We start from the raw sequence: 26,445 nt of genomic DNA on the forward strand, positions 1-26,445 counted from the left end.
AAGGGGTTAAGCCGGGCCCACCCGCCCGTGCCGGTGCCGCTGCCGGTGCCGGTGCCGGTGCCGGTGCCGGTGCCGGTGCCGGTGCCGGTGCCGGTGCCGGTGCCGGTGCCCCCCCCCCGCCCTACCCGCTCGGTGCGCGGCGCGGCGGGCGCAGCATCGGCCTTATTTAGTCAAGGAGCGGCCGGGGGGGATGGAGCCCCCGCCCCCGCCCCGCCCGGCTCGGCTCGGCTCGGCTGAGCTCGGCTAAGCTCGGCTCGGCTAAGCTCGGCTCCGCTGGGCCCGGCTCGGCTCGGCCCGGCCCGGCGGGCGCTGCGTGTTGACAGCCGGGCCCGGGGGGCGGGGCGAGCGCGGCCGCAGCCAATGGCCGCGGGGGGGGGGCTGCGGAGCGGGGGGGCCCCCCGCCACACCCGGCCCGGCCCCCCCCACCCCGGGGATCCCCCCGCCTGCCCAAGCCTTCCGCCCCCCCCCACCGGCCCCTCCAGCCCCCCCCCCCCCCCCCGCCCAGCCCCAGCCCCTGAAGCCCCACGACCAGGTCCCCCCTGGGTCCCCCCAGCCCCCCTCAAGTGCCCCCGCCCCCCCGTCACCCCTCCCGCCCCGCGCCGCCCCCCCCGTGCACCCCCGTACTCTGCACCCCGAACCCCGCACCCCCCACCTCCCCCTGCCCACGCCCTCAGGGCCCGCAGCCGCAGCCCTCGCCCCCACCCCCCACTGCCCCCCACTGCTCCCACCTGCCCACCCCTCCCGCAGCGAGGCCACAAACCCAGGTGGGTGGGACACCGGGACACTGGACAGCTGGACATCGGAACACAGGGACACTGGGACACCTGGACAATGGAACACAGGGACACTGGGACACCTGGACACCTGGACACAAGGACACAGGGACACTGAGACACAGGGACACTGGGACACCTGGACACCAGGGCACTGGGGCATCGGGACACTGGGACACAAGGACACTGGGACACCTGGACAGCAGAACAATGGGACACCAGGACAATAGGACACCTGGACACCAGGACAATGGGACACTGGGACACCTGGACATCAGGACACTGGGACACCGGGACACCTGGACACTGGGACACAAGGACACTGGGACACAAGGACATCAGGACACTGGGACACAAGGACACCAGGGCACCTGGACACCTGGACATCAGGACACTGGGATACTGGGACACAAGGACACTGAGACACCGTGACGTCAGGACACTGGGACACAAGGACACTGGGATACCAGGACACCAGGACACTGGGACACCTGGACATCAGGACACTGAGACACCTGGACACCTGGACATCAGGATGCTGGGACACAGGGACCCCAGTACCAGGGAGCTGGTTCCAGCCGCCGGGAGTGGGCAGAGCCTCTGAGCACAAGCACGGGCCGGGCCCTGGCAAGGGGGTCCCCCCCGCCCCCATGGAGTGCCCGGGCCCTGCCAGCACTGCCCACCCTGCCCTAGCCCCCCCAGTGCCCCCTGCCCCACTGGGCACCTCCCCGCCACCAGACCGCCCCCTTGGCCCAGGGCCAGGCGCCCACCCGTGGGGTCAGTGCCCGGGGTCCGGGGGGGGCTGCCCTGGGGTCCCGTGGGTGCCGGCCCTGCCCCGCTCCTCAGCAGGGTCCCCTGGGGTCACACGGGGTCAGGGTCACCCTGGGGTCTGGAGAGTCCTGCTGCAGCAGGGCCCACAGGGTGCAGGTCCATGCTCCCCCCATACTGGGGCCTCCCTGCTGGGGACCCCCAGCCCCACCACCCTTGGGGACCCTCCACCCAGCCCAGTCGCACCCTGTCCCCCCCGCCCCCCCAGCATCCGACCTGCCCCAGGACCCCTGGGACCCCGATGGGCTGGTGCCGCGCCCTGAGGGGTGCTGGGCCCAGGGCTGGCGGGCTCCCAGGCCTGGTCCCAGTTCCATCCCAGTCCTGTCCCAGTCACACTCCACTCTCAGTCCCAGTTCAGTCCCAGTCCCAGTCCCATTCCAGTCCCACTCCCAGCGCTGGTCCCAGTCTAGTCCCAATCCCAATGTTGGGTCCCAGTCCCTGTTGCAGTCCTAGTGCTTGTCCTGGTCCCGGTCCTGGTCCCTGTCCTGGTCCCAGTCCCAGTCGCACTGCAGCCTAAACTGAGTCCCAGTCCCACTCCAATCCCAGTTGTTCAGTCCCAGTCCCAGTGCTGGTCCCAATCTAGTCCCAGTCCCAATGCTGGACCCCTGTGCTTGTCCTGGTGCTGGTGCCAGTCTGAGCCTAGTCCAGCTCCAGTCCCCCTCCCAATCCTAGTCCCATTCCCAGTCCCAGTCCAGCCAAGTCCAGCCCAGTCCCAGTCCCATTCTAGTACCAGTCTCAGTCCCAGTCAGTCCTAGTTCAGTCCTAGTTCAGTCCCAATCATAGTACCAGTCCAGACCAGTCCCAGTACAGTCACATTCACTGTTGCAGTCACAGTCAGTCCTAGTTCAGTCCCAGTCCAGTCCCAGTCCAGTCCCAATCCCAGTCCCAGCCCAGTCGCAGTCGCAGTCACAGTCGCAGTTGCAGTCAGTCCTAGTTCAGTCCCAGTCCCAGCCCAGTCCAGTCCCAGTCTAGTCCAGTCGCAGTCGCAGTCACAGTTGGTCCTAGTTCAGTCCCAATCCCAGTCACAGCCCAGCCCAGCCCAGTCCCAGTCCCAGTCGCAGTCAGTCCTAGTTCAGTCCCAGTCCCAATCCCAGTCCCAGTCCCAGTCCGTCCCAGTCCAGTGTCAATCCCAGTCCCAGTCCCAGTCCCAGTCTCAGACCCAGTCCAGTCCCAGACCCAGTCTTAATCCCAGTCCTAGTCCAGTCCCAGTCCAGTCCAGTCCCAGTCTCAGACCCAGTCCAGTCCCAGACCCAGTCTTAATCCCAGTCCCAGTCTTAATCCCAGTCCCAGTCCTAATCCCAGTCCAGTCCAAGTCCCAGTTCCAGTCCCGGTCCCAGTCCAGTCCCAGTCCCAGTTCCAGTCCCAGTCCTAATCCCAGTCCCAGTCCTAATCCCAGTCCAGTACCAGTCAATCCCAGCCCCGGTCCCAGTCCAGTCCCAGTCCCAGTTCCAGTCCCATTCCTAATCCCAGTCCCAGTCCCAGTCCTAACCCAAGTCCCAGTCCCAGTCCCAGTCCCAGTCCAGTCCAGTCTTAATCCAAGTCCCAGTCCAGTTCCAGTCCCAGTCCTAATCCCAGTCCCAGTCCTAATCCCAGTCCAGTACCAGTCCATCCCAGTCCCGGTCCCAGTCCATTCCCAGTCCCAGTCCAGTCTCAAACCCAGTCCTAATCCCAGTCCCAGTCCCAGTCCAGTCCCAGTCCCAGTCCCAGTCCCAGTCCTAACCCAAGTCCCAGTCCCAGTCCTAATCCCAGTCCCAGTCCCAGACCCAGTCTTAATCCCAGTCCCAGTCCCAGTCCCAGTCCTAATCCCAGTCCCAGTCCCAGTCCAGTCCCAGTCCTAATCCCAGTCCTAATCCCAGTCCTAATCCCAGTCCCAGTCCCAGTCCCAGTCCGTCCCAGTCCAGTCCCAGTCCTAATCCCAGTCCTAATCCCAGTCCTAATCCCAGTCCAGTCCCAGTCCCAGTCCCAGTCCCAGTCCCAGTCCAGTCCCAGTCCTAATCCCAGTCCCAGTCCCAGTCCCAGTCCCAGTCCAGTCCCAGTCCTAATCCCAGTCCTAATCCCAGTCCCAGTCCGTCCCAGTCCCGCCGGGCTCTGTCCCAGGTGCTGAAACTGGAGCCGGCTCGACCCGGACCCTCTCTGGGGCTGCGACCGCCAGGACCCGCCCAGCCACGCCACGCCACGCCACGCCACGCCTGGCCACGCCCAGCCCACCCGGCCCAGCCAAGCCCGGCCCAGCCAAGCCCGGCCCAGCTAAGCCCGGCCCGGCCGAGCCGTGCCAGGCCCCAGGCGGCTGCCGGAGTGTCCAGCAACTGCCCCGCGGGGGACACGCGTGGGGAGGGGAAGGGGAGGAGCGGGCTGCAGGGCCCAGCCGTGGGGCAGGGCCCAGCCGTGGGGCAGGACAAGGCCTGAGCCACCCCCAGACCCCACGCCTGCCCCACGGCCGAGTCCCCGCCCCCCGGGAAGGGCAGCCAATCGGATGGGCGCTCTGCAGTGACGGGCAGGCCTGCCCCGCCCCTGGCGAGGCCGGGGGAGCTGGGGGGGCGGGGTCAGCCGGGGACGCCCACACCGGGAGGGGTGACCGGGACCCCCCACCCCGCTCCGGGATGGGCCGCGGGGCTGCAGCCTCCCCCGAGGCTCCCCCCGTGCCGCCCCCCCGGGGGTCCCCCGGGCGCCCTCCGCTGCTCTTCCTCCCCGCCCATGCCGCCCCCCCGGGGGTCCCGGGGACGCCCCACCGCTGCTCTGTCCCCGCCCCCCGCTCTGCCCCCCCCATGCCGCCGCCCCGGGGGTCCCGGGGGCGCCCCCCCCCGCTCTGCCCACCCCCCGTGCCGCCCCCCCGCTCCGCCCAGCGCAGGAAGGAACCGCCGGCAGCCGGGGCCGGGCGCGGTTTCCCGTCGGCTGCGGGGGCCACGGGCCGGACCCACCCCCACGGCCAACTGCCGCCGGACCCCCCGGCCAGGGCCCCGAGGACCCGCACGCCCCCCCGGGGCGGGACCCGCTGTCCCCACGCACACCCAGAGCATCCCGTCCCCCCAGGGTCACCATCCCCCCGGCACCCGGGGTCCCCGTCCCCACCCCGCCGGGGCCCCCACCTACTCTGGGGCTCACTGTGGGAGCCCCCCCTCCCATCCCGCACCATCTCCCCAGGGTGTCCCCCCCGTCCCCTCCCCGGGGAGGGTCCCGCGGGCGCAGCCCCCCCTCGGGGTGCCCGCTGGGGGTCCCTGGGGAGCCGCCTGGCACATCAATGGCAGGAACTGGGTGGGGAGTGGCGGCCCCACGCGTGGGGGGGCCGGGGAAGCCGGGGGGGGGGGCTTTCTCCGGACATCCGCCACATGGCCTGCAGGTGGGGGTCCAGGGGGGCACTGGGACCACCGCAGGGCACCCACCTTCTGGAGCAAACACGGGACCCCTAAGGGGGGGGGTATGCTGCCCCACACCCCCCCACGGGGACCTGCACCCAGCAAGGGGGGCGGGGGGTGCTGCTGGCCCCAGGGGATGGCAGACGCCAACCTATGGCCCTTCGCTCCCCCCACCCTAGCGTGCCATGGGGCTGAGGGCCAGGGGGAGCAGACCCCCCGTGGGGCAGTGGCTGGGGGAGGTGTGACAGTCCCATGGCCATGCTGGGCATCTGTGGGTTCTGGGGGTCCCGTGGCTGTGCTGGGGGTCCCATGGCCATGCTGCGGATCCTGTGGCTGTGCTGAGGGTTCCGTGGCCATGCTGGGGGTCCCATGGCTGTTCTGGGGGTCCTGTGGCCATGCTGGGGTCTGTGGCTGTTCTGGGGGTCCCATGGCTGTGCTGAGGGTCCCGTGGCCATGCTGGGGGTCTGTGGCTGTTCTGGGGGTCCCATGGCAATGCTGGGGATCCCGTGGCCATGCTGGGGGTCCGTGGCCATGTTGGGATTCCTGTAGCGATGCTGGGGGTCCTGCATGTGCCACTCCCTGGCACTGCTACCACGGCATGCCCCCTGGCCACGTGCCGGGGTGCAGGGAGGGCCTATCAGGGTCGAAGCCCCCCGCCCAGCCCCTCGGCGGGGTCCCCGGCACGGCCCGGGCCGCGTGCCGGCGGGCGGCGTCATGGCGGTGGGGCGCCCATTGTGCGCGGGGCGGAGGCGTGCGTGGCCGAGGTCACCACTTCCCCGCCGCGGCCGGAGGAAGCGGCCGCTCCCGGCACCGGCGGCTCAGTGGCGGCGCGATGGGCAACCTGCCGGCCGTGCTGCCCGGCACTGCCCGCTCCTGCGGCCTCGGCCTCTGCTCCCGGCAGCTCAGCGCCGCGCCCGAGGAGAGCACCGGCACCGAGCGGGGCAGGTGGGTGCGCTGCGTGGACGGGACGGACGGGGCGGGATGGACGGACCCACCGCGCCATGGCGCACCGCGGCTGCCGGCCCCTGTGCCTCGACGGGGACCCCTCGCTTGGCCCCCTCCTGCCTGGCCCTGCCGTGGCTCACGGGGACGTCCCCACGTGGCCAGAGCCCACCGGAGAGGTGTCCCCGCCAGGGCGGCGTGCGCAGCTCACCGGGGCGGGACGAGGTGCAGCCGCGGGAGCCCCTCGGCGGCAGAGCCCTGCACCCGCCTGCCCGTGGGGCCCCATGGCATCGTGCCAGCGTCCCCCACCCCACGGTGTGCCCCAGCACCCCCACTGTGGCACCAACAGCCCCCCGGCAGCCTGTGGGACGTGTCGGGACCTACCGGGGTGTGCTGGGGTGGACAGGATGTATGGGGAGGGGGCAGGGGGGGTCGAGTGGGGATGGGAGGTGTGGGGCCACCCCAGGCCAGAGGGGACGGGGAGGGGGACGGCACAGGAGGTCACTTTGCCCCCTCGGTGGCCGGGAGCCTGCTCTGACTCATGGCCATTGTTCACACTCGCACACGCACAAGGCCCAGGAACGCCCCACATACACCCCCCCCCCCCCCGCAACAGCCCCACAGCTCAGCCCCATGGAGCTGAGCCGGGGCCCCGCAGCCACCACAGCCGCACCAGGGGCCAGAGGGCAGGGCAGGTCCCCAGTCATCCCCATGTCCCCACCACGGACCCCCAGCGCCCCCCCACGACCTGCTTCCACTGGTCCCAGCTCACCCCACCATGTCCCCACCCGCCCCTGCCAACCCCCCTCCTGCCCACCTGGGGGTCTCTGTCGTCACAGGCAGGTCCCAGCACCTTGGGTGCCAGGCGCCACGAGGGTTGTGGTACTGGAGCCACTGGAGCAAGTGCGGTGAGGGGTGCCCTCCCCAGGACCCCCAGCTGTGCTCCACGCGTGGGGCAGGCCAGGGACTGCCAAGGACCCCCAGCATGCCCGGGGCCAGGCTCAGGGCCGTATCACCCCCCCCTCCAGCTCAGCGCCCACCCGCCCAGCGGAGCCCCCCCGCTTCGCCCGGCTGAAGAACTGGGAGACGGGGAGCATCGGCTACGACACGCTCTGCGCCCAGGCCCTGCAGGTCAGGGGGTGCGGGGATGGGGTGCAGGATGGGGGCGGTGCAGGGATGAGGGGCGCAGAGGGGGTGGCGGGGGTCCGGAGCAGGACCCCCCCAGGTAACCCCCCGGCCGCAGGAGCTGCCCTGCTCGGGGCAGCGCTGCCTGGGCTCGCTGGTGCTGCCGCGGCCGCTGCCGACCCAGACCCCCGAGGGTGCCCGTCCCGCCGAGGAGCTGCTGGGCCTGGCCCGGGACTTCATCACCCAGTACTACCTGTCCCTGCGGCGGTGAGCGCGGGGGCCACGGCACGGACCTGCCCTGGGGCACCCCACAGTCCCATCCCTGCCCACAACACCCCATAGGCCCAGCCCTGCCCCAAAGCACCCCAAAGCCCCAGCCCCATCACTGCCCCGGGGCATCCCACTGCTCCAGCCCTACCCTGGGGCACCCCACAGCCCCATTCCTACCCCAAAGCACCCACCTCTGTCCCAGGCCACCCCACCTCACCATCTCTGTCCTGGGGCACCCCATATCCCCAGCCCTGCCCCAAAGTATGCCAAAACCCCAACCCTAGCTGAGCCCTGAGCACCCCACATCCCCATCTCTGCCCAGGGCACCCCACATCCCCATCCCTGCCCCAGGCCACGCCCACAGCCCAGCCCCATCCCTGCCATGGGATGCCCCACATCCCCATCTCTGCCCAAGACACCCCACATCCCCATCCCTGCCCCAGGGCACACCCACAGCCCAGCCCCATCCCTGCCACGGGGTGCCCCATGGTCCCATCCCTGCCCAAGACACCCCACATCCCCATCCCTACCCAAGGCACCCCACATCCCCATCCCTGCCCCAGGGCACACCCACAGCCCAGCCCCATCCCTGCCACGGGGTGCCCCATGGTCCCATCCCTGCCCGGGCACCCCACAGCAGTGCAGGGGGGTCTCGGGGGGCTGAGGCGCGGGGCGTCCGCAGGGAGAACTCCCCGGCGCACACCCAGCGGCTGCGGGAGGTGGAAGCCGCCATCGGGGCCACCGGCACCTACCAGCTGCTGGAGCCCGAGCTCGTCTTCGGGGCCAAGCAGGCCTGGCGCAACGCCGCGCGCTGCGTCGGCCGCATCCAGTGGAACAAGCTGCAGGTGAGGGCGAGGGGCGCCCCACGGCGCCGGCGGGGTCCCCCACCCCACACCTGCCCCACGGCCAGAGGTCACCCCACAGCGGGTGCTCCACGGGGCAGCTGGGGGGGGGCAGCAGGATGGCCCCCCATCTCCCCCCCGACCCCGCCCCGCAGGTGTTCGATGCCCGGGACTGCGCCAGCGTGGGGGAGATGTTCAGCTTCCTCTGCACCCACATCCAGTACGCCACCAACCGCGGCAACATTCGGTGAGAGCCCTGCCCGGCTGCTGCTCGCCGCCGGCTGGACCCCCAGAGCCGGGGCGGGACCCCCTGGCCCCCACAGCCAGGGGGTGTCGGTGACATCCCGCCCCGGCCCCCCCAGGTCGGCCATCACCATCTTCCCCCAGCGGATGCCGGGCCGGGGCGATTTCCGCATCTGGAACACGCAGCTGATCCGCTACGCCGGGTACCGGCAGCCCGACGGCTCCGTGCTGGGGGACCCGGCCAACGTCGATATCACCGAGGTGGGGAGACACCGCCCTCTGCCCCGCACCCCAGGACCCCCAGCCCCGCCGTGCTGCCCCCACCCTGACGCTGCCGCCCCCCCCAGCTCTGCGTCCACCACGGCTGGAGCCCCGGCGGCGGCCGCTTCGACGTGCTGCCGCTGCTGCTGCAGGGCCCCGAGGAGTCCCCCGAGCTCTTCCCCCTCCCGCCGGAGCTGGTCCTCGAGGTGCCCCTCCAGCACCCCACGTGAGTGGGGCTGTGCCCCCCCAAGGGCCCCGGACCCTCCCGGGGACACCCTTCCCAGCTGTGGGGCTGGGATCCCACATGGCACCCCTGGGGAGGGGCTGAGAGCGGGGCTGGGATGGAGGTTGGGGACCCACACAGGGGAGCTGGGGCCGGCGTGGGGCCGGCGTGGGGCCTGCGCGGGTCCCTGCTGTAGCCCACCCCACCTGCGCAGGCTGGAGTGGTTCGCGGAGCTGGGGCTGCGGTGGTACGCGCTGCCGGCCGTCTCCAACATGCTGCTGGAGATCGGGGGGCTGGAGTTCCCGGCAGCCCCCTTCAACGGCTGGTACATGAGCAGCGAGATCGGCACCAGGAACCTCTGCGACAGCCAGCGCTACAACCTGCTGCCGGTGAGCCCCACGGCGGGGGGCCCGGCTGCCCCGTGCCCCACCCCCGGGACCCCTGCGCCCCAGGGCAGCCAGGCTGATCCCCCCCACGCCGCTGGCAGGAGGTGGCCCAGCGCATGGGGCTGGACACACGGACGACCTCGTCCCTCTGGAAGGACAAGGCAGCGGTGGAGGTGAACATCGCCGTGCTGCACAGCTACCAGGTGGGATGCGCGGCGGCCGGGCGGGGGGACGCCGGCACCGCCATGCCACGGGACCCTGACACCACCAGGGTGGGTGCTGGCCGCTTCCAGCCCCCTCCCCAGCCCGCCATCCCCGCAGGTGGCCAAGGTGACAATCGTGGACCACCACGCGGCCACCGAGTCCTTCGTGAAGCACATGGAGAACGAGCTGCGGACGCGGGGGGGGTGCCCGGCCGACTGGGTCTGGATTGTGCCCCCCATCTCGGGCAGCCTCACCCCCGTCTTCCACCAGGAGATGGTCAACTACCAGCTCTGCCCCACCTTCCGCTACCAGGTGGGCCTGGCCCCATGGCCCCCAGCCCCACCACCCCCAGCCCCACCACCCCACGACCCCACAGCTGCCCCCTGCCCGCCCCACAGCCCGACGCCTGGAAGGTCTACGTCTCCAAAGGCACCACCGTCACCAGGAGAAAGACCTTCAAGGAGGTGGCCAAGTAGGTGCCTACCCTCGTGGGGAGGGGTCTCTGGGAGGCGGCGGGGCGGATATCCCTGCCCATGGGTCCCTGAGACGCGGCCGGACGCTGACCCGGTGATCCCAGCGCGGTGAAGATCTCAGCCAAGCTGATGGGACACATGATGGCGCGCCGCGTCAAGGCCACCATCCTCTATGCCACCGAGACCGGCAAATCCCGGACCTACGCCTGGAACCTCTGCCAGCTCTTCCGACGTGCCTTCGACCCCAAGGTGGGCAGGGGGAGATGGAGGGGGCGCAGCAGCAGCAGCCTGCGTTGCAAGGGGTGCCTCCCCAGCCCCAAACCACCCCCAGTGCTCCCCATGGGGGGGTTGGTGGGGGGAGGTGCCCACTGCAGCCCCCTGCCCACGTCCTGCCCCCCACATAGGTGTTGTGCATGGACGAGTACGACGTGGTGTCCCTGGAGCACGAGACCCTGGTGCTGGTGGTGACCAGCACCTTCGGCAACGGGGACCCCCCCGAGTGCGCGGAGGTGAGGGTGCTGCGGGGAGAGGGGGTGAGGACGAGGATGGGGGTCAGGGCGGTGACGTGCTGATCCCCAACAGAGCTTCTCCAAGGCGCTGATGGAGATGACCTCCCCCTACACCAGCACCTCCCAGGCTGAGCCACCCAAGTGAGCACCGCGGGGGGGCCAGGGGGGCCCGGCTGGGGTGGGGAAGGCCCACCCTGCCCTCACCCTGCCCTCACCCTGCCCTCACCCTGCCCAGGAGCTACAAGCTGCGGTTCAACAGCGTCTCGCAGTCGGACCAGCTCGTCGCCTCCTGGAAGAAGAAGCGGCGGCAGCTGAGCAACACCGACAGTGCCGGCACGCTGGGTGCCCTGCGGTACCGCCGGCACGGCCACGGCCATGGCCATGGGGATGGGGATGGGGTTCTCTGCCCGGCCTGAGCATGGTGTTGGTTTGGGGTTTGGGGTGCCCCATCCTGGGGGGGCTGCACAGTGCCAGCTCTGTCCCCATCTATCCCATGGCTGTGGGAGGGGGACAGAGCTGCCCCTGGGGGGTCCCAAACCCTGAACCTCACTTGAACCTGACCACCCCCTGCTCCTCCACCCATAGTCCTTACCCTGATCCCTAGCCCTGGGTGCCCCCCACCCCCAACCCTGGGCACCCTCAACCCTGGGCACATCCACGCACATCCCTGGATCTCCCACATCCCTGAGCATCCCCTGCCCCCCAGCCCTGGGTGCCCCCAAGCCCAACCCTGGGTCCCCCTAGCCCCAGGTTCCCCCCACCCCCAACCCTGGGCACCCCCAACCCTGGGTCCTCTCCATCCCCATCCCTGGGAACCCCCACCCACATCCCTGGATCTCCCCCAACCCTGAGCATCCCCTAGCCCTGGGTCCCCCCCACCCGCAGTGCAGGGTCTGACCCCAGGGTGGGGGGAGTCCCGGGTCTGGGCTCACGGCACTCAGCCCCCCCCCGTCCCGGCGGCGGCAGGTTCTCGGTGTTCGGGCTGGGCTCGCGGGCGTACCCCCACTTCTGCGCCTTCGCCCGGGCGGTGGACACGCGGCTGGAGGAGCTGGGGGGGGAGCGGGTCCTGCCCATGGGTGAGGGCGATGAGCTCTGTGCCCAGGAGGAGTCCTTCCGCACGTGGGCCCGCCTCGTCTTCCAGGTCAGGGGGGGCACCGGGGTGGGGGGACACCCACTGCCCCCCTCCCCGCACCCACCAGACACCCCCATGTCCCCAGGCTGCCTGCGAGACCTTCTGCGTGGGGGACGGGATGCGGGGGGGCGAGGAGCTTTTCGCCCCCCCCCAGGGCTGGAAGCACCAGAAGCACCGGCTGGTCGGGCAACCCCAGGCCACAGAGACCCTGGCCGGTACCACCACCCTCCCCGAGCCCCCCAGCAGCCCCCAGCACCCCCTGGCCCCTGCGGGAGCCCCCAACCCTGTGGAGCCACAAGCCCCCCTACAACACCCTCCACCCGCAACCCGCATCTGCCCCACCAAGACACCCACCCCTGCGTGAATGTGGGCTCCCCACAGCACCCTGCCGAGAGTCCCTCCCTGACCCCATGACTCCCCCAACCTCCCCATCACCCCCATCTCCTCCCTGTGACCCCCCCCCAGTCCATGAAACTCCCCCAGGATCCCCTCTGACCCCCCAGGCCCTCCCAGTGACCCCCCCGTGACCCCCCAGCCCCTTGTGATCTCCCACACCTGTGACCCCATCCCCAGTCCTCCCTGGCCCCCCAACCCCCCGTGCCCCCCCATGCCCCCCAGCCCTGTTGTGCCCCCCAGGGCTGTCCCACCTGCACAAGCGCCGGGTGTTCCCCTGCACGGTGCTTTCCGTGGAGAACCTGCAGAGCGAGGAGTCCAGGTGAGCCCCCCCATCGCCGGGACACCCCCAACCCCGGGACCCCGGGGAACACAGCGCCCCCCTGGCCCCAGGCCCCCTGCGCCCCGGGACCCTCCCACCCCCGGGACCCCCCTATCACAGGGATCCCCGCCCCCCTGGGACGCCCGCCACCCCGGAACCCCCCACCCCGGGGCACCCCCATCGCCGGTGCAACCCCATCCCCGGGAACCCCACGGCCCCTCCGCTCCCTCCACCCCCGGGACCCCTGCGCTCTGGCAACCTCGCACTCCTGGGGGCCCCCAGGCTGGGGAGCCCCCATCCCCGGGGATCCCGGCCCCCCCCGGGACGCCCCCCCCCCCCCCGGGATCCCCCCCTCTCGGAACCCCCGATCCCCGGGGCACCCCCATCCCGGGGACGACCCCATCCCCGGGAACCCCGCCCTCCTGGGACCCCCCCACCCCCGGCCCCGGGTCCCCTCCACCCCGGGCCCCCCCGGGCCCCGGCCCCGGCGCTGACCCCCCGGCACAGCCGGGCCACCCTCCTGGTGCGGCTGGGCTCGGCGGAGCAGGCGGAGCTGCGCTACCAGCCCGGCGACCACCTCGGCGTCTTCCCCGCCAACCGCCCCGAGCTGGTGCGGGGGCTGCTGGGGCGGGTGGAGGACCCCCCGCCCCCCGAACAGCCCGTCCTGGTGGAGAGCCTGGAGGGGGACAGCGGCGGTAGGGACCACGGGGGGGCGGGGGGGGGGCAAGGGGCAGGGGAAGGGGACGAGGGGAAGGAGGCGAGAGGAAGGGGACAGGGAGCAGGGGAAGGGGCTGGGGCAGGGGACAAGGGGCTGGGGAAGGGGACAAGGGGAAGGGGACAAGGGGAAGGGGACAAGAGGAAGGGGACAGGGAGCAGGGGAAGGGGCTGGGGAAGGGGACAAGAGGAAGGGGACAGGGAGCAGGGGAAGGGGCTGGGGAAGGGGACAAGAGGAAGGGGACAAGAGGAAGGGGACGGGGGCAGGGGAAGGGGCTGGGGCAGGGGACAAGGGGCTGGGGAAGGGGACAAGGGGAAGGGGACAAGGGGAGGGGGACAAGGGGCTGGGGCAGGGGCAGGGGACGGGGGAAGGGGCAGGGGAAGGGGACAAGAGGAAGGGGACAAGAGGAAGGGGACGGGGGCAGGGGAAGGGGCTGGGGCAGGGGACAAGGGGCTGGGGAAGGGGACAAGGGGAAGGGGACAAGGGGAAGGGGACAAGAGGAAGGGGACAGGGAGCAGGGGAAGGGGACAAGGGGAAGGGACAGGGGAAGGGGGAAGGGGATGGGGCAAGGGGCAGGGGAAGGGGGAAGGGGCAGGGGAAGGGGACAAGGGGCTGGGGAAGGGGCTGGGGAAAGGGACAAGGGGCAGGAGAAGGGGACAAGGGGAAGGGGACAGGGGCAGGGGAAGGGGTTGGGGCAGGGTCAGGGGACGGGGGAAGGGGCTGGGGAAGGGGACAAGGGGAAGAGGACAAGGGGAAGGGAGGGAGCAGGGGAAGGGAACAAGGGGAGGGGGACAAGGGGCTGGGGCAGGGTCGGGGGACGGGGGAAGGGGCAGGGGAAGGGGACAAGAGGAAGGGGATGGGGGCAGGGGAAGGGGACAGGGAGCAGGGGAAGGGGCTGGGGAAGGGGACAAGGGGAAGGGGACAAGAGGAAGGGGACAGGGAGCAGGGGAAGGGGCTGGGGAAGGGGACAAGGGGAAGGGGAAGGGGACAAGGGGAAGGGGACAAGAGGAAGGGGACAGGGAGCAGGGGAAGGGACAGGGGAAGGGGGAAGGGGATGGGGCAAGGGTCAGGGGAAGGGGGAAGGGGCAGGGGAAGGGGACAAGGGCTGGGGAAGGGGCTGGGGAAAGGGGGAAGGGGCAGGGGAAAGGGACAAGGGGCTGGGGAAGGGGACAAGGGGAAGGGGCTGGGGACTGGGGAAGTGGGGGAGGGTCAGGGGAAGGGGACACGGGGAAGAAGGGGCAGGGGAAGGGACAAGGGGCTGGGGAAAGGGGACAAGGGGAAGGGGTTGGGGAAGGGGCAGGAAAAGGGAAAGGGACAAGGGGCAGGGGAGGGGGCCAAGGGGAAGGGGCTGGGCAGAGGCAGGGGCACCCCGACCCCACCCCAGCCGCTGTCCCACAGGCGGGGGCCCCCCACCCGGGCCCTGGGTGCTGCAGAGCCGCCTGCCCCCCTGCACGCTGGCCCAGGCCCTCACCTTCTTCCTGGACGTGGCGACCCCGCCGAGCCCCCAGTTCCTGCAGCTCCTGGCCACGCTGGCGCGGGAGCCGGCCGACCGCCAGCGCCTGCGGCAGCTCAGCCAGGTCAGGGGCGCGGGGGGCTGCACCCCTGGGGCAGGGGCTGGGGGTGGGGGGGGGCCTGGTGTCTGCCCAGCTGGTGGATGGATGCTGGGATGCTGGGATACAGGGATACTGTACCCCGCCATGGCTGGGATGCTGGAACCCTCCATGGCTGGGATACTGGGACACTTGTCCCTCCCTGGCTGGGGTGCTGGGATACTGGGCCCCTCCCTGGCTGGGATACTGGGATGCCAGACCCCTCCCTGGATTGGATGGGGATGCTGGGATGCTGGGCCCCTCCCTGGATGGGATGCTGGGATCTCTCCCCCGCTGGGATGCTGGAACCCTCCCTGCCTGGGATACTGGGATCCCTCCCTGGCTGGGAGGCTGGGATGCTGGAACCATCCATGGCTGGGATGCTGGGATAATGGGATGCCGGTATGCTGGGATCCTCCCTGGCTGGGCTGCTGGTCCCTCCGTGGCTGGGATGCTGGGATGCTGGGATGCTGGAACCCTCCCTGGCTGGGATACTGGGGTGCTGGAACCCTCTATGGCTGGGAGGCTGGGATGCCGGGATTCCGGGATGCCAGAACCCTCCCTGGCTGGGATGCTGGCCCTTTCCCTTGCTGGGATGCCAGGCCCCTGCCGGGCCAGGGTGCTGGGCGCGGTGGCCATGGCCAGCTGGGTGCCTCGCAGGACGCCCGGCTGTACGAGGACTGGAAGTGGTTCCGGTGCCCCACGCTGCTGGAGGTGCTGGAGGAGTTCCCCTCGGTGGTGCTGCCGGCCTCCCTGCTGCTCACCCAGCTGCCGCTGCTCCAGCCGCGCTACTACTCCATCAGCTCCGCGCCTGGCCCCAGCCCCGGGGAGATCCACCTCACCGTGGCCGTCGTCACCTACCACAGCGAGAGTAAGTGGGGATGGGGCCGGGGGCACGTGGGTGCCCCGGGTGGGGGGCTGCTACCTCCTGCTCTGCCACCCGCACGGCAACACCTGCTCCCAGCGTCCCCGAGTTGCACAGCCCCAGGGCATCTCTAGGGCTCCAGGGCATCATCTCCAGGGCCCAGGGCATCTTGATGGTCCCCAGGGCATCTCCAGGTCCCCCAGGGTACCTCCAGGTCCCCAGGGCATCTCCAGGTGTCCCCAGGGCATCTCCCTGGTCCCCAGGACCACTGCAGGGTCCCCTCCAGCCCCATCACACAGTGCCTGGGCACTGCCATTGGATGTGGTGGAGCCCCCAAGGATGTGGGGACCCCCCCTGGTGCCAGCCACCCCCCATGCACAGTCCCAAACCCCCAGGACCCCCGTCCCCCAGCCCTGCCTGGGGATGGCGGTGTCCCCAGCCCCTGCCGAGGCTGGGGTCTGCCTGCTGGGATGGGGTGGGGCTGCTTGTGGTGGTGGGGCTGCCTGCCAGCCCCCTCAGCCACTCGGGTCCCCCCAGACGGGCAGGGCCCCCTGCACTATGGTGTCTGCTCCACCTGGCTGGCGCGGCTGCAGCCCGGGGACACGGTGCCTGCCTTCATCCGGGGGTAAGGAATGGCCCTGCGTGACCCCCCCCGCCCGCCCCCCCGCCTGCTCCCCGGCCCGCTCTCCCTGTGCCCCCCATCACCATGTCTCAGCATGCCTCCAGGCCCCCCCGACTGCATCTCCCAGCATGCCTCAGTGCAGCCCCCCCCCCCCCCGCCAATCCATTCCCAGCCCCCCCATACCCAGGTCTCCATTTCCCAGCACCCCCAGCACCGCCCCCGCCATGCCCAGGACCCCCCTCCCTGCACCCCACATCCCCCCCACCATGTTCCCAGGGCACCACCCGCCAGCACACCCTGCACCCCCTGTGCCCAGGATCCCCCTCCCTGCACCCCACATCCCCCCACATGCCCAGGCCCCCCCCCGGCCTGCCCCCACGCGCTGACCCCCCGCAGGGCCCCCTCCTTCCGGCTGCCGCCCACCCCCGAGGCCCCCTGCATCCTGGTGGGACCCGGCACCGGCGTCGCGCCCTTCCGCAGCTTCTGGCAGCAGCGGCTGCACCAGCTGCGGGCCGGAGGTGGGGGACATGGGGGGACATGGGGGGGATGGGGGGACAAGGGGATGGAGGAGGGGGACGTGGGGACAAGGGGAGGGGACAGAGACACAAGGACCTGGTGGCACAGGGACATGGGACATGGCAATGCAGGGGTCTCGGGCTGTGGGACAGGGAGAAGGGGGGGCCGGGGACATGGGGACACGGGGACACGATGGCAGGGCAGTGCAGGGAATGGGGGGACACAGGGGCATGGGGATGTGGGTACAGGGGTGGAGGGTGGGGGGACATGGGGGTGTATGGCATGGGGACACAGGGGTGCAGGGACACGGGGTGGGAAGGACACGGGGACAGGGCAGCACGGGGACACAAGGACATGGGGGAGCGGGGGTGCAGGGTTCAGGGACACGGGGCATGGGGGGATGGGGACATGGGGGTTGCGGACACGGTGGCGGGGGGCGTGGGGAGGTGGGCACAGAGGGACAGGTGCCGCCTGGCCGCTGCCCCCCCGCAGACGGCCCCCTGGGCAGCATGGTGCTGGTGTTCGGCTGCCGCTCCTCCGCGCTGGACCACATCTACCGGCAGGAGATGCAGGAGGCGCAGGAGCAGGGGGCCCTCAGCCAGGTCCTCACCGCCTTCTCCCGCGAGCCGGGGACCCCCAAGGTGGGACGGGACAGGGGTGGAGGTGGGGGCGGGCGGGATGGGGACAGGAATGGAGACAGACTGGGACAAGGATGGGGCCGGGGACAGGCGTGCGATGGGGCAGCGTGGGGGACACAAAAGCAGGGATGGAGGCGAGGGCAGGGTGGGGACACGGACCAGGACGGGGACAGAAACGAGGACGGGGACAGTACAAAGGGGCAGGGCGGGGATGGGGACACGGCGCGGGTTGGGGGCCGTGTGCCGGCTGTCAGCGGCCGCCCCCGGCGCGGTGTCCCCAGACCTACGTGCAGGACGTGCTGCGGACGCAGCTGGCAGCGGAGGTGCACCAGGTGCTGTGCCAGAGCGCCGGGCACATGTACGTCTGCGGGGACGTGACGATGGCCACCGAGGTGCTGCAGACGGTGCAGCACATCCTGGTGCAGCAGGCTGGCATGACGCTGGGGCAGGCGGGGGACTTCATCAGCGAGCTGCGGGTAAGGGCCGGGGACGCGCGGCACGCCGGCACCGTGCCCGGCGCGCCGCCCTGACGCCTGCTCCCCCAGGACAAGAACCGCTACCACGAGGACATCTTCGGCCTCACCTTCCGCACGCAGGAGGTGGCCTTCCGCATCCGCAGCCAGTCCTTCTCCATGCAGGAGCGCCAGCAGCAGGGCCCGGCACCCTGAGCGTGCCGGGGCAGGAGGGGCCCCCGCGGCTGCTCCCCCCGCCCCGCTGCAGGCAGCGCCTCCCCAGTAAAGGTTTAGTTTTGATAACCCCGGCCCGGTGCTTCGCCTCTCCCAGGGTGGCACCGCGCGCGGCCGGGAACGGTGCCGGTGGGCGTGGGTGGGCTGGGGTCACCCGGCCCCGCTCCGGCCATGGAGAGGGCAGACGTGGGGCGGTGGGTGGGTGGGATGGGGGGGATGTGGCCGCGGTCCCTGCAGCTCCGACCTGCACGGCTGCCCCGAGCAGCACCGCCCTGGCACCGCTGCTGCCACCACCTAGCCCGAACCACCGCAGCTCCGCCCGTGGCGTTGCCCCCGCGCCCCACAGCATCCCCCTGCACAGCCCCACCTCCCCACACATGGCCCCCCGCCGGCTCCGGGGCGCAGTCACCGCTGGGCACAGCCTCTCTGTAAACCTTTATTTCCCGCGGCGGCTCGGTGCGGCCGGTGCCCGGGGCAGGGCACCGCGGGGGGCAGAGGCCCGGGCAGGCAGCAGGAACGGGGACGGCACCAGCACAGGCAAGGGGCAGCCCGGGTGCCCCGAGCCCCCCCATAAATATAGCACCTGGTGGGGCTGGCTGCCCCCAGCAGCGCCCCCGGCCCTGCAGCACCGTGGGGCCACCAGCAAGGCCACGCACCCGAGCAGGGGGCCCACACGGGCAGGGCCAGCCAGACCACCCTGCATCCCGGCCCCCCAGGCAGCATGGTGGGCAGCAGCGAGACCCCCGCTGCACCCAGTCCCAGCCAGCGCCTCCTGGCAGCTCTCCCGGCACCGTGCCCGGCAGCGCCGGGAGCTCTTGGCACACCCAGGACCCTGCAGAGGAAACGGGTCTGTCAGCAGCAGCCCCAGCACCGGGGTCGCTGGCCGCAGGGACCCCACCACAGGGACCCCGGCCACAGGGACCCCGGCGATGGGGACCCTGGCATGCACGCCGGCCAGATGCTGCTGGGGTCCAGCCCCATCGCCCCGTCCCGCACTGGCTGCCCCAGCCCTGGTGGTCACCGGCCCTCCCCGGGCTGCGGCTGCCTGGCCAGGCTGTGCCCTCACCCACTGGAGCCGAGGCCGGCTAGCCTGTTGTCTGCTCTTCCTCTTCCTCCTCCTCCTCCTCTTCCTCGGCCCAGCCGCCCAGCGGCATCTCCCTGTGCTGAGCTTGCGAGGCCCTGGCAGCCGAACCTGGGGCGTGGGGAGGGGTCAGAGCCGCACTGGCCCTACGGCCCCTGCCCAGGGTCCCGGCTCTCGGGACCCCCCAGCTGCTCCATCTCCGGGCTCGGCCCCGCGGGGCACAGGGACCAGCACGTGTCCCCGGACACCCCGGCACGGTGCTCACCTGCGGTCACGGAGGGTGGCTTGGGTGCCCCCGCGGCCACCCACACCCCCACGGCCTGGGGCCCGGGGCCCTGCTGCTGCTGCTGGTGGAGCTGCAAGGGTGGGAGGGGTGGTCAGAGACCCCCGCTGTGGTGGTCAGAGCCCCCCATCATGCAAGCTGCCTCACCATGGGGCGTCAGGGTGGGGGGCTCCCCGTGCAGGACGCCGCCCCTGACCCCAAAGGGGTGGCAGAAGCGGGGACACGGCACCCGTGGGGTCCCCAGCCAAAACCGGGGCAGGGGGTGTCACACACCAGAGCAGGGGGCGCAGGGGCCAGCCGAGCACGGGACCGGCGATGAAGGACCGGGGAGGGGGTACTGGGGATTAGGGACAGGGACCGGGGACCAGCACCAGGGCCAGGCAGGACCCGCGGGGGGCGGCGGGCAGGGGAGCCGGGGGCCGCGTGGCCGGGGCGGGGGGACGCACCTCGTGCAGGTAGATGGCGTGGAGGCTCATCTCGGCCGAGGCCACCTCGGAGAGCAGCGCCGAGCGGCTCAGGCTGCGCAGCCGCGACTCGCTCAGGAGCAGGCTGCGGACAGAGCCGGTGAGCACCCCGCCGGCACGCGGGGCCCTGCCACGACACCCCCTCCCCACACGCCCCCCTCCATCGCCCCCCAACGCCAGCCCAGGGGGTGCAGAGCCCCCACGCCCCCCCCCCCAGCCCCCCCATCGGCAAGACCTCTCCTCGGGGCGCAGGCGGTCGCTGGGGCAGCCGGGGCTGTCGGCGGAGGGGCCGCGCGCCCGCCCGGGCAGGGGGGACGCCAGGGAGGCCAGGACGCTGGCGGCGGCGCTGGCGGTGCTGCAGGGCTGGACGAAGCGCCGGTCCCGGGACACCAGCCCGCTGGCCGACAGGATGGGCCGGGCCAGGACGCTGGCCAGCAAGCCGTCCGGCTGCGGAGAGACGCGTCAGGACGGCCCCAGCCGGAGACCCCCGCGCCCCGGCCAGCCCCACCGCCCGGCCGGCTCACCGCCACCGCCGAGTCGTCGGAGAGGAGGGAGGTGCCCAGTGGCCCCTCGGCCAGGATGTGCTGGGCGGGCGGCGCGGCGGCCGCGTCCTGCTGCACCTTCTCCTTCAGGTGGCTGAGGAAGAGCTCGCTCGGCGGCGGCGGCTGCCAGCGCGGGTTGGTGATGGCGAAGTGCATCAGCGACAGCTCCGTCTTCCCGTTCTCCGCTTGTTGGTACACAGAGGCCTCCGTCTGCCCGGCCGACAGCCACTGCGGGGCAGGGGGGTGAGCGGGGCCGTGCCCGGGACCCCCCCCCACCCCCAGCATCCACCCCCGGGACCCCCCGTCAACCCAGGGCACCCCCCCCCCCACCTGAGGATTGCCGTGGTTGCGGACGTCGAGCTGGGCGAAGGAGCAGATGTCGCCCACCCCCACCACCTCCACCGTGAAGTTGCGGAAGAAGTCAACGATGTCCAGGGCGCGGGAGGGCAGGGCGAAGATGAGGATGAGGGGGGTGAGGATGGGGCTCAACAGCTCCTCCAGGATGAAGACCTGCAGGCAGCAGCGGGCGTCAGGGGGGGCGAGGGGGTCCCGCCGCCCGCCCAGCCCCGCCCGCACTCACTGCCTTGTACTGGAAGAGCTGCGCCATCTCGCTGCGCGTCTCCGACCGGCTGGCGTTGCCCTGCCAGTGGTCGGGCATGTAGTGGACGTGGGCCAGGACACGCTGCAGCAGCTGCTCCGGACACCACACCGTGTGCTCGTCGGGGATGAAGGACCTGCGGGCGGGCGGGCAGGCGTCCCACCTCCCGCTCGGCCACCCCGCTGCCCCCTCCGTGCCCGCCGGCCGCACGGCCCGGCACGGCCCAGCACACCCACCTGGCCACGGTGACCACCAGCCCCAGCAGCGTGATGGCGGTGAGGATGTGCTGCACCGTCAGCACGTCCTCGTCGTAGACGGTCAGGACGATGAGCACAGCCAGGATGGAGCCGGCGAAGAAGCCGACGTTCTTGGCCAGCACGGTGAGCAGGGGGCTGGTGAAGGAGTTCATGTACTTGGTGGCCGGCTTGTAGCCGCGGCTCAGCCGTGCCTGCAGCTCGTGGTTGAGCTCGTTGAAGTGGCGCAGGTAGTGGCGGCCGTAGAGGGACCAGCGGCGGGCGCCCAGGCTGCCCGGCTCCCGCTTGATCACCTCGGCGTAGCTGAAGAAGGCGTAGAGGAGCTGCCAGACCAGCACGCAGGGGCAGAGCAGCAGGTTGGCCAGCCCCAGCAGCACCATGGTGCGCGCCAGGCGCCGCGCCAGCTCCCGCCGGGCGCCCGCCCGCTTGCACTGCGGCCGCAGGCTCCACTTGTTCTGGAAGAGGGAGCCGGGGCCCCAGAAGAGGAGCAGCTCCAGGTTGTACTTGAGGCCCTGGGTGAGGAAGACGACGGAGCCCAGCAGCGGCAAGCGGAAGCGCACGGGCAGCAGCGACTTGTTGACCATGGCCACCATGTAGTTCTTGAAGCGCAGGATGCGGTGGTAGATGTCCAGCTCCGTCAGCTCCCTCTTGTGCACGCACATCTGCTGCCGGCGCTGCAGCGAGATCAGCCGCGCCTGCACCTCCTGCCAGCTGTAGTTGCACAGCCCCTCCTGCATCAACGACACGCCGATCTATGCCGGCACGGCACCGCACGGCACCGCACGGCACCGCACGGCACCGCCCCCCGCCAGCCCCCTCCCCGCGGCCCCGCTCACCGAGGGGATGTTAAGGGCTTTGATGTAGAAGGTGCGGATCTCCCAGTAGCTGAGCAGGCTGCAGAGCACCTTCACCAGCCGGTACAGCCAGAAGACGGCCGCCATCACCAGCAGGAAGATGATCCAGCCGCTGGCCCGGATCCTGGCAGGGGACGTGTGTCAGGCGGGGAACCGGCGGCGCTGGGACCCCTGCGCGGCCGTGCCGGCGGCTCCCAGCGCCCTCCTCACCTCCGGGCGCACTGCGGGGCGGGCAGGACGGCGTCGGGCAGCGTCACCTTGCTGCGGTCGGGGGCCGCCCCTCCGGCGTGGCTGTGGTTGAGCGGCCGGTTGGCGAAGAGGACGTCGTACTCCACGCAGCACAGCAGGAAGGTGGTGAAGGTGACGACGAACAGGAACTGCCTGGGGGCGGCGGGGGCTCAGCACGGCCCCTTGCCCCCCAGCCACCTGGCGCAGAGCATGGCACCGCATGGCACCGCACGGCGCGGCACGGGGCAGCGAGGCACCGCATGGCACCGCGTGGCACCGCATGGCACCGCGTGGCACCGCATGGCACCGCGTGGCACCGCATGGCACGGCGCGGCACGGCGGGCGTCCCGCCAGCACTTACACCAGCTCGAAGAGGTCGGAGAGCATCATGCAGGCGAAGCCGTTCTTCTGGTGGAAGTGGTAGATGTTCGGGGTGCGTTAAGGAGCATGTGCCCTCAGTGCCGGGAACAACCCCGCCCGTCCCCCCTCGGCACCGGGGGCCGCCCACCCCCCCGCCGCGGTGCCGGCTGCCGGCAGGGCTGGGCAGCAGCCAGGCGGGGGCCCCGCAAGGATATCTTGGTGAAGAAATTATCCAGGTTCTTGATGTGGTGCCAGGAGTCTGGCGAGGAGAGAAAAACAGCGTGGGCTGAGCCAGGGCATGGCCCAGCCCACCCCAGCCCCCCCGTGTCCGCCGTCCATGGGGCACCCCCGCCTGGGACACCCAATCCCCCCACCTGTGGCCAGCTGGAGGGCCGTGGGGCAGCCAGTGCCCCCACCCCACACACAGCAGGGCTGGGCCTGGCCCCCCCCCCACCCGCCTGCACACCCTGGGCAGGCTGCCCTCCCTCCCCTCTGCCGGAGCCCCCCAGCCTGTGCCCCACGGGGAGCCACGACCCTCACACCGCCTGCTGTGACTCCCCGCCCCCCAGGGCAGCATCTGCATCCTGGACCCCCCTGGCAGGGCCTGGACCCCCGCTACCTTGCAGCCCCTCGGTGACATGCACCAGCAGCTCTTCCTCGCCGGGGGGTGAGTCCTCCTCGAAGTCCTCCAGGCGCCGGTACTCCCCCTGCGCCGCCATCGCCCGCCACGCCGCCTGCCAGGGACGCCCGTCGGCACCCACCACCGCGGCCCAGGGACCCCCGCCCGGCACGGACCCCGACAGCAGGGGTGCACGGGGGGATGGAGCGCCCCAGCCCCATGGGCCATGGGGCAGCCAGACCCCAGCCGTGGGGCGCGGGGATGCCGTGCCAAACCGCGCCGAGCCACGCTGAGCTGTCTGCCTCGCGGCCGGGAGCCGGAAATGCCGGCGAAGCCACGGAGCGCCGCCCGCGTGCCCCACATTCGGGCGGCCTGAGCTGGCCTCCCGCACCGCGGCCGCGGCCCCGGGCCATGCCGCACATGCCACCCAGCCCGTCCCACCGGCCGGATCACCGCCAGCGCCCGGCCGTCCCCGCCCCGCGGGGCCAGAGCTCCCTTGGGGACAGACCCCTGCCTGGCCCGGCAGAGACCCCCGCTTCACCCCATGCTCGCCCCTCGGGCCATGCTGCGCTGCCCCTCCCCCCAGTCCGAGTGGAGTGGACCCTCAACCCCATTGATCGCCCTCCCCATGGACACCCACCCCACAGACCCCCATCCCCAAAGATGCCCACCCCATGGACGCTCCTCCCCATGGAGCCCCATCCCCACGGATCACCCTCCCCATGGAGCCCCCTGGGGCAGGACAGCACCCCCGGGCCCTGGGGGAGGAGGGGACCCCTGGACCCTGGCACAGGATGGGACCCTGAGCCCCTTGGGGAAACACGGGACCCCCACTGCCCTGGGGCAGGATGGGACCCCTGAACTCTCAGGGCAGGACAAGAACCCCCTCCCCTCATGGAAGGACAGGACCCCCAGCCCCTCAGGCAGGATGGGACCCCCACCCACCCAGGGAAGGATGGGACCCTCAGCCCCTTGGGGAAAGACAGGCCCCCTCTCCTCAGCACAGGATGGGACCCCCGGACTCTCAGGGCAGGATGGGACCCCCACCCACTGGGGCAGGATGGGACCCCCACCCCCTTGGGGAAAGACAGGCCCCCCCTCTCCTCAGCACAGGATGGGACCCCTGGACTCTCAGGGCAGGATGGGACCCCCACCCGCTGGGGCAGGGCAGGACCCCCAGTCTGTCCCCCGCTGCCCTCCCCTTACCGCTGCCGGTCAGTGCTCCCGCAGCCCCACAGGCCACCAGTGTCCCCTCCCGTGGCCAGCACCAGTGCCCAGCCAGGCCGGCGGGCGCAGGTGATGCCGTCCGGCCCCACCCCGCCGCGGCGCTGCCGGGGCCTGACTCACGGCACCGGGGCCGGTGTGGCGAGGCTGCGGGCACGAGGGAGCCCCGGGGCCCCGCGGCGGTGATTCAGCAGGAGGGACGCGGCCGCGGCCGGCAGAGACCCGGGCACCGCTGGACACGCTGTCCCTGCACTGACCCCCGGCCTCGTGCAACTCGCCGTTGGGGACAGAGCCACCGTGTCCCCCGGGATCGGGTGTCCCCAGCCATTGCCTGCTGGTGACACCGCCGCGGCCCTTCCCCCACGTGCCCCGCACCGGGTGGCCAAAAATACCCGCGGGCTGGGGCTCCCAAAAATAGCCTGGGCGGCGTAAACAGCCGGGGGGGCCGAGGGCCAGCGAGGGGACCCCTGTGCTGGGGTATGGCGGCCCAGGGAACCCCCCCCACATGCAGGCCCTCTGCGCAACCCAGCATAGCCCCAGGGCATCTGTGGGGACAAACTGGCCCCCTCGAGACATGCGCCCTGGCAAGGGTCCCGGTGACCCCTGCGAGGACACGTGTGCCCCAGTGTCCCCACGGTGACATGCGCATCCACGCAGGGACCCCCGCGAGCCCGCACGGACATGCGCACCTTGGTGGGGACACAGGCACCCCAGTGGGGACGCAGTCAGTGCGACGGCCCCACGGTGACACACACCCCGTAGTGACACGTACCCCAATAGAACCGTGGTGACACACCCCACAGCGACACAGCCACCCCGTGGGGATGCTGCCGTGGGGACAGCCCCCCCCACACACAGACACCGGCACCTCGATGGCCCTGTGGAGTGACCTGGACCCCATGGGCCCACGGGGACCCCGATGACCCTGTGGGGACAGGCGTGGGGACACACCTGCCCCGTGTGAGCACTGGCAGCCGGTGCCCCCGTGTCCCCTAGCCGGGCAGGCGTGGGCGTGGGGGTTCCCAGGGGCAGCGTCCCCACAGTGGCTGGGCCTGGGGACCCCAGGAAGGAGCGGGGTGACCCCACAACGGGGTGCCCAGGGCGCCGCGACTGCTCGGGGCCACACTGGAGCGGCTGCTCCCGTGTCCCTGTCCCCCAGTGACCCCCGTCCCCGGTGACCCCCACTGTCCCCGTCCCCTGTCCCGGCTCACCTCTTGGCTCGGCGCTGCCACGGTCACCGCGGGGCCGGTGTCCCCGGGGCCGGTGTCCCCGGTGCCGGGCTCTCACCTGGCCCCGCACCCACCCCGGGACCGGCACCGCGTCCCACCGCCGGGCATGGCCGCACCGGGACCGGCACCGGCACCGGGGGGCGGGTGGGGGTCTCCGGGGTCCCCTGCCGCGGGGGGCAGGTTCCGAGAGCGGGTAAGGCGGGACCGGTGCGGCGTCCCGGTGCGGGGTCCGGGGGCGCTGGGGGTCCCGGTGCGGGGTCTCGGTGCGGGGTCCGGGGGTGCTGGGGGTCCCGGTGCGGCGTCCGGGGGTTTTGGGGGTGCTGGGGGTCCCGGTGTGGGATCTGGGGATGCGGGGTCCCGGGTTGCGGTGCGGGTCCGGTGCGGGGGACACCCGGTGCAGGGCCCGAGTTCCCGGAGCGGGGCCGGGGGAGCAGCGGGGGGCCCCGGCGGCCCGGGGGTGCCGGAGGAGGCTCCGAGGAGAGACGGGGGTGCGGGGCCCGAGGCGGGGGGTGGTCGGGGTGCCGGTCTCTGGGGGGGGGCCGGTGCGGGTCGGGGACGGCGCAGGGCCCGGGCCGCGGTGCTGGAGCTCCGCCCGCCGCAGCCGGTACCGCCCCTGCCCGCCCCGGTACCGCCCCTGCCCGCCCTGCCCGCCCCGGTACCGCCCCTGCCCGCCCCTGCCCGCCCTGCCCGCCCCTGCCCGCCCCGGTACCGCCCCTGCCCGCCCTGCCCGCCCTGCCCGCCCCTGCCCGCCCCGGTACCGCCCCTGCCCGCCCTGCCCGCCCCTGCCGGTCCCTGCCCG

General features: G+C 72.1%; 2 protein-coding genes across 4 annotated transcripts; one reads left to right on the forward strand and one right to left on the reverse strand.

Annotated features, from left to right (window-relative positions):
- The first annotated feature begins 5,653 nt into the window (after positions 1 to 5,653).
- NOS3 (nitric oxide synthase 3) lies at positions 5,654 to 17,979 on the forward strand. 2 transcript variants are annotated; one of them, XM_064445286.1, is made up of 26 exons: positions 5,654 to 5,899; positions 6,925 to 7,027; positions 7,140 to 7,288; positions 7,974 to 8,136; positions 8,289 to 8,380; positions 8,521 to 8,637; positions 8,724 to 8,863; positions 9,075 to 9,249; positions 9,348 to 9,449; positions 9,568 to 9,762; positions 9,849 to 9,922; positions 10,028 to 10,172; positions 10,328 to 10,432; positions 10,506 to 10,573; positions 10,668 to 10,784; positions 11,399 to 11,573; positions 11,650 to 11,779; positions 12,201 to 12,279; positions 12,787 to 12,974; positions 14,393 to 14,571; positions 15,244 to 15,454; positions 15,986 to 16,073; positions 16,467 to 16,588; positions 17,079 to 17,227; positions 17,506 to 17,700; positions 17,770 to 17,979. In XM_064445286.1, exons 1-26 carry the CDS (start codon positions 5,669 to 5,671, stop codon positions 17,890 to 17,892), a joined length of 3,615 nt encoding a protein of 1,204 aa, XP_064301356.1. In that variant the 5' UTR covers positions 5,654 to 5,668; the 3' UTR covers positions 17,893 to 17,979. The 2 variants fall into 2 exon arrangements, with proteins under 2 accessions (XP_064301356.1, XP_064301357.1); XM_064445287.1 differs by having other exon boundaries at positions 5,787 to 5,899; positions 8,496 to 8,637.
- A 353-nt stretch (positions 17,980 to 18,332) lies between these two features.
- ATG9B (autophagy related 9B) lies at positions 18,333 to 26,264 on the reverse strand. 2 transcript variants are annotated; one of them, XM_064445288.1, is made up of 15 exons: positions 25,629 to 26,264; positions 23,194 to 23,308; positions 22,788 to 22,833; positions 22,576 to 22,638; positions 22,197 to 22,367; positions 21,969 to 22,110; positions 21,115 to 21,863; positions 20,861 to 21,014; positions 20,611 to 20,790; positions 20,263 to 20,508; positions 19,974 to 20,185; positions 19,721 to 19,823; positions 19,257 to 19,347; positions 18,977 to 19,102; positions 18,333 to 18,742 (listed from the first exon to the last, which is right to left on the reverse strand). In XM_064445288.1, the coding sequence occupies exons 2-14, from the start codon at positions 23,291 to 23,293 to the stop codon at positions 18,996 to 18,998; spliced, it is 2,364 nt and encodes a 787-aa protein (XP_064301358.1). In that variant the 5' UTR covers positions 23,294 to 23,308; positions 25,629 to 26,264; the 3' UTR covers positions 18,333 to 18,742; positions 18,977 to 18,995. The 2 variants fall into 2 exon arrangements, with proteins under 2 accessions (XP_064301358.1, XP_064301359.1); XM_064445289.1 differs by lacking the exon at positions 25,629 to 26,264 and adding an exon at positions 24,400 to 25,571.
- Between the last annotated feature and the right edge of the window lie 181 nt (positions 26,265 to 26,445).

This window comes from Phalacrocorax carbo, chromosome 2 (assembly GCF_963921805.1).
Source record: "Phalacrocorax carbo chromosome 2, bPhaCar2.1, whole genome shotgun sequence".
Classification (NCBI taxonomy): Eukaryota; Metazoa; Chordata; class Aves; order Suliformes; family Phalacrocoracidae; genus Phalacrocorax; species Phalacrocorax carbo.